Source organism: Vigna umbellata, chromosome 3 (genome assembly GCF_029865625.1).
Source record: "Vigna umbellata cultivar VRB3 chromosome 3, Vumbellata_1.0, whole genome shotgun sequence".
Classification (NCBI taxonomy): domain Eukaryota; kingdom Viridiplantae; phylum Streptophyta; class Magnoliopsida; order Fabales; family Fabaceae; genus Vigna; species Vigna umbellata.
In genome coordinates this window covers 12,366,959-12,373,384 of record NC_142167.1, presented here as the reverse complement: position 1 = coordinate 12,373,384, position 6,426 = coordinate 12,366,959, and the positions used below count along the sequence as shown (strand labels likewise).

General features: G+C 37.0%; 1 protein-coding gene across 1 annotated transcript; it reads left to right on the top strand.

Moving 5' to 3' along the window:
* The first annotated feature begins 2,139 nt into the window (after positions 1–2,139).
* LOC148201667 (uncharacterized) lies at positions 2,140–2,562 on the top strand. The gene has a single exon (XM_088109459.1). It carries the CDS (start codon positions 2,140–2,142, stop codon positions 2,560–2,562), a length of 423 nt encoding a protein of 140 aa, XP_087965585.1.
* Positions 2,563–6,426: the final 3,864 nt, after the last annotated feature.

Genomic DNA, 6,426 nt, shown 5'->3' with positions numbered 1-6,426 from the left:
TCCAACACCTTTTTTCTTCTTTGCCACTTTTACATCAACCAAGCCATGCCCATCTCCATCCCCCACTTTTAATCTTCTTCTTTCATGCACTTCTTCCATCCATGGCCAAGCTTTCTCCTCCTTCTCTTAAATTTATCAAACCCATGAACCCCAACTCACCAAAACCTCACCTTCACTCTTCATCTTCTCACAACTCATTCCTTTCTCTTTCAACAATGGAAGAGAACTCTCAATTCCCTCCTACCCACACTCTTGGACAAAGAGTGTAAACAAGTACCCCTCAAAATATATAATTCATTCAAGATAACAATAACCAAGATACACACATTAAAATCATGATTTTAAGTGTACCCATGACACTTTTTCATACACAAGCAACAACTCAAAGTGTCCAAACATGTGTACCCATTATAACAACATCACTTTTCATAAAATATAACATGCATATACCATTATATACCCCATATCATAGCAAAACGAAAATAAACATGTGAATACCCATTCTCCATGCAACAACACATGAAACTTAAACAACAAAAGAAAGGAGCATGCATCAACATGTTATTTTTTAACCTCATCACAAAAGAAAGAAAGCATGCAACAACATGTTATCTTCTACCCATCATACATCATGTTATATCCCAAGTTAAACCCCTTACCTCTAGTTCCAAGCTAGCTTCCAAGGTTCTTAGATTTCCTTCCTTTACTAGACTCCAAACATTCACTCTTCCAAGATCTCTTCAATTCACGGTCAAGACACCAAGGTTAGGGTGACTTTTCTTTCTCTCACCAACTTGTTTGTTCTCACAGTGCAATGTATCTCTCCACTCAATCTTACGACTCTCTCTCTGTTTCATTTCCAAAGTGCTTGTATTACCACCTCCCTAACTTAAACTTTCACACTTAAAAGGAATTAACTCTACACCTTAGTAACCCTTAACCAACCACTCAAGGGTACTCCAAAGGTCATCCTACACAACCCATTTCATATTCTCCCATTCCTTACTCCAAATTGACTCCAATAAAACTCCACTTTAATGTGTATAAATGATAGTTTAAAGTGTGTTAAAGTGTTCCCATAATATTCATTTATGTAGGCTACAATTCTCATGAAATGGTTGACCTTCCCAATGGATTCAAAGGTCTCTTACAAGCTTCCTAGGGCTAATAAAACATGTGTCCAACAATCATGCAAAGGTAAAAAAATAAAAATAAAACTCATGGACCCATGCAATGTAATGTCATAAGAAAAGAAGAAAATGGAAAATGAAACCTCTTCCCTGGGACGTTCCCGTGAACAAATTAAAGAGACCAAGTCTCTCTACAATTTTCTCTCACCATCCATGCAATGTAATGCATAAAATAAATTAAAAACAACCCCAAAAGAAAATGCACACAAGCTACAACTTTTATGGACTTTTCTCTTCCAATTCTCATGCAGAAAGTATAAAATTATACTATATCTCTTAAACCATTCTCTTTCCTCATTAAATGCAAGAAACAAGCAAGAAAAGGAGCTTAAATCCACACACTTCCAGCACCCAAAGTTCACGCACAATGAAGGTTTTTTTTTCACTTTTTCATACCAAAACTCATGCATAAAAATATAAAATAATACTACACATTTACTCCATTCTCTTTCTTCATTTAATGCATGATACACACAAGGAAAATAGCAACCAAATTCATTCATGGCTTCACATAGTGATTTACGTTAAAATCACAGACTCAAGATCTAGTGAATTTCAAATCCATCTTTCTTACCTCATTATGGGACCCACATGTGTTAAGATGGAAATACAAAAAGTTAGGAATCTTTTTAATCTAGGATTATGTATAAACACAACAACCACTGAACCAAGCTCCATTCATTAATATAATAACATAAATAATTATATTTAACTACTCTTTCTACTCTTTTCGTAAATTAACATTAAAACAATTATTAATTTTATTTTATTCACTTTTTTTTTCAACACCATTTCACAAAATAATTTATTATTTAACATTCTAAAATAAAATAATTAAATTAAAACATCATTTTATTTATACGGATCTTACAGGTGGACCCTCTCGGTCTTTGAGAAGTATGGTAGTCCTACTAACCCTAACAAACATCTTAAGATGTTCATGAACTAGATGACGCTCTACACCTCAAGTGATCCTGTTTGGTGTAGAGCATTCTTTATCTCTCTAAAAGGAGAAGCATTGGCCTGGTTCAATTCCCTGCCACTCAACTCTAGTGATAGCTTCGCAATCATTCACTCAAGGTTCGGGGCACAATTCGCCACCAGTCAATCACATCATTTTACATCTTTTGCTTTGGTGAACATTAGGCAAGAGAAGGAAGAGTCACTCTACCCATTCATGGAGCGGTTCAAGAGGACGACAAGGCAGATTAGGAACCTCAGTTACGAGGTGGCCTTGCATCACATGATCATGGCCTTATGGCCTGGACCTTTCGTTGACAACCTTTGTATGAGGCTGACAGAGAATATGGATGAACTAAGGAAACAAGTTGCAGAGTTTATGCGGGTTGAAGATATAGGAGATTTTGTATGACAAATGATCCAAGAGGCCTCAATGAGTGAAAAGAAAAGGGAAAAGGAACTAAATTGGAAAGGGGCGACTCTCGCCTCAACTAGTTGCCCAAGGGAACACAATTTCACTAATACACTCCTCTTAATGCACTTAGGCTTTGTTCTTTTGTAGGGATTTGGGGGAGATGATTTGAATGGATTTGAGTGGATTTTAGGATAATTTTGTTGTTGTTGTTTTTAGTAGATTTGTGGGTAATTGAGAGTGGATTTGGAAGTAAAGTTTGTGAAAATTAGTGTAAGATTTGATTGATGTGACAGATTTAAAAAATTAGTTTAATTGGTAGAAATTAAAGATTACCAAAATGCCCCTAGTTATTAAAGTAATATAAAATGTTATTTATTAATGTTATATTTAATTGTAAAAATGTTTATAAAGAGACAAAAATTATAAATAATTTTGAAAATTAATTTTTAAAAATTAGGTTTAATACCTATTTTGGTCCCTCTTTTCGTAGGGTCTGTTCAAAGTGGTCCTCCTTTTTTTCAAAAGTTCACTAAGATCCTACTTCTCGCAAAAACGATGCACGTTAGTCCTTTTTGGTTACGGCGTTAAAAAAACTAACGGCACAGCTGCCAGCTGGCACAAAAGTGATGAGTTGTACAGTTATGGTTGAGGTGGCACTGTGAATTGCTGATATGTGTTAAAATAAAATAATTTAAAATAATTTAAAATGATTTAAAATGATTTAAAATAATTTAAAATAATTTAAAATGATTTAAATTAATTTAAAAGATAGGGTTAAAAATAATTTTAGGATTAATTACATTTGGGGTAAAATCTCGTCACGATTTCGGGGCGATTTAGGGTTCAAGAATCACCTTTCCAAGAGTGGAGATTTTGATTTTTGGTGAAATCAAGTTGGAGGTTCGTCCAAGAACGTGATTCGTTCATCAGTGCTAGTGAGGTTAGTGATCGCATTACTGTTCTTTTGTTGTTGTTGTAGTCACTGATCGCATTACTGTTGTTACTTATGTTGTTGTCTTTAATGGGTGGATTTTGTATTTGTTTGTCTTTAATGGGTGGATTATATATTTCTTGTGTTTAAAATATGATTATATTTGTGGTCTGGTGGGGGGTTTATGGAAAAAGTACTGGCGTTGGGTGTTGAAATTGGTCCCATGGTGTGTTATTTTAAGTTAATAAGTGGTCCCCCTTTTCCATTTGCAGTGTAGTGATGTCTAACGATAGGTTTGAGGTAGTGGTCCACCACGGTGGGACCTTGATAAAGGAAGTGCCCTTTAATTATATAGGTGGGGAGATATGTTATTGGGACATTGACCCCGATACATGGAGCTATTTTGGAGTAGTGGGTTCACTCAAAGATTTGGGTTACATTGAAGTACATGAGTTATATTACGATATTGAACATGTTTTATATAAGCTATATGATGATAAAGGAGCTTTGAACATGATGAATGTGGGAAAATTGTTGGGGAAAGTCAACTTGTATGTTGTACATAAAGTGAGCGAAGCAGTGGTTGTAGAAAATGAGGATGAAATTCTTTACCTTTGCCAAGGACCTGCAGAGAGTGGTGAGGGTAGTGGTGTTGAGGTTGGTGTAGAAGGTCCTGTTGAAGTGCAACAGGAGGTTGAGGAAGATCCTCTTGATTGTGGTGGTGACTTGGAGAGAGACGATGGAGTGGAGGAAGAAGTAGAAGTGCATAGTGAGGAAGAAGTGGAAGTGCACAGTGAGGAAGAAGTAGAAGTGCACGGTGAGGAAGAAGTAGAGTGCACACTGAGGAAGAAGTAGAGTTGCACACTGAGGAAGAAGTGGAAGTGGACAGTGAGGAAGAAGTGGAAGTGGATACTGAGGATGAAGCACATATTACTGTTGAAGAGAATTTGGAGGAGGTAGGTGATTTGGGTATTGCTTTGGACAATAGTGATTCAGAGTACAGGATGGAAGACAGTGATATAGAAGCAGAAGGAAATGGTAGGGGGTTGTCAGATGATGAATGGGAGTCAGATGTGCTCATAACTCCAGATAATAGTGGAAGTGAGGAGGATGAAACTGAGGACAGACCAAGTAGAGGTCCCTTTCCTACATTTGGGAAAAAGAAGTCAATGTCAGATTACAAATGGGAACTTGGTACTATATTTAGCGACAAGGATGAGTTTAAGGAAGCCATTAGAAGCTATGCTATTCATGCTGGGAGGGCTCTTAAGTTTGTAAAAAATGATAACCGTAGGATAAGGGTGAGATGCATGGGTGGGCAAAAAAAGTGTCCATGGGTAGCTTACTGTGGGTATTTGCCATCACGCAAGATTTGGCAGTTAAGGAAGATTGTTGATGTTCATTCTTGCAGCAGGCAACTGAACATTAAAATGATGAATAATAAGTGGTTGAGTCATGAAATAGATAAGTCTTTACATGAGAATCCTAGTATAAGGGTCCAAGACATACGTACCAAAGCATTAAGGAAATGGAACACCAATGTATCAATTTCTAAAGCAAGAAGGGCGAAGTTAATGGCTTCAAGTCAACGTGAAGGGGATTTTAAAGAACAATTTCGAAGGATTTATGACTACGCACATGAGCTATTGAGAAGTAACCCAGGGTCAACGGTTAAGGTTAAAGTGAACAGTGATAATGGTCAGTCCATATTCGAGAGATGTTATGTTTGTCTTAAAGCATGTAAGGACAGTTGTATTAGTTGTAGGCCCATCATCTATTTAGATGGGTGTTTTGAAAGGTCTTTATAAGGGAGAGCTGCTTACTGCTGTTGGGAGGGATCCAAATGAGCAAATGCTACCCCTTGCATATGCAGTAGTTGAAGTCGAAAATAAAGATAGTTGGTCCTGGTTTTTGCAATTATTGGTTGAAGACCTTGGGGGCAATGAAGTTTGTGGGGCGTACACGTGGATGTCTTACCAGCAAAAGGTACATGCAGTACTTCAATGTTTTTTTATGCATACTTTATTAATCATGTGTGTTTGATTAAAAAATTGATGTTGGCAAGGGTTGGTGCCAGCTATCCAAGAGCTTTTGCCTACGGCAGAACAAAGATTCTGCATCAGGCACCTTTATGCTAACTTTAGGAAAAGATTTTCTGGTCAGATATTGAAGAATTTGATGTGGAGGGCTGCCACAAGCACATACCCCCAAGCTTGGGAGAGAGAGATGTTGAATATCAGAGCAGTGAATGAAGAAGCATATAAATACCTCATAGCCATTCCCCCAAGGTACATTCTTTCCATTACATGCACAAATATTCTGCATTTCTCATGTTTGGTAACCCATTTTCTTCATTCTTGTGCAATAGGTATTGGTCAAGAAGTAGGTTCAGAACTCAACCAATGTGTGATACTCTGGATAACAACATCAGTGAAGGATTCAACAGTGTTCTTGTTCAGTCCAGAGGAAAACCCATTATAACCATGCTGGAGGATATTAGAATGTATTTGATGAAAAGATGGGCCACGAACAGAACGAAGGTGGCATCTATGAATTTCAATGTCTGTCCAAAGATCAAAAAGAGACTTATGAAGGAATGTAATTTGTCAAGATATTGGATCCCAAGGTAATATTGTTGTTGTGCCTTATTTATGATCATATCAAGTTGTTCTTGTGCCTTATTTATGTTCATATCCAACTGTTCATGTGCCTTATTTATGTTCATTTATTCAGTTGGTCTGCGAGAAGGATTTTTGAGGTTAGGCATGTTTCAGTCATTGGGAACAAGTTCACAGTGGACCTGGACAATGAAAAATGTAGCTGCAGGAAGTGGATGATTAGTGGCATCCCATGTTGTCATGCAGTTGCATCAATGAACTATTCAAATGTAGATCCAGAAACTTTTATACCAATTTGGTTCAGGAAATCCA

Bases quoted from the DNA above. Each gene is read 5' to 3' on its own strand.
- LOC148201667 (XM_088109459.1), top strand. From the start codon at position 2,140: ATGACGCTCTACACCTCAAGTGATCCTGTTTGGTGTAGAGCATTCTTT.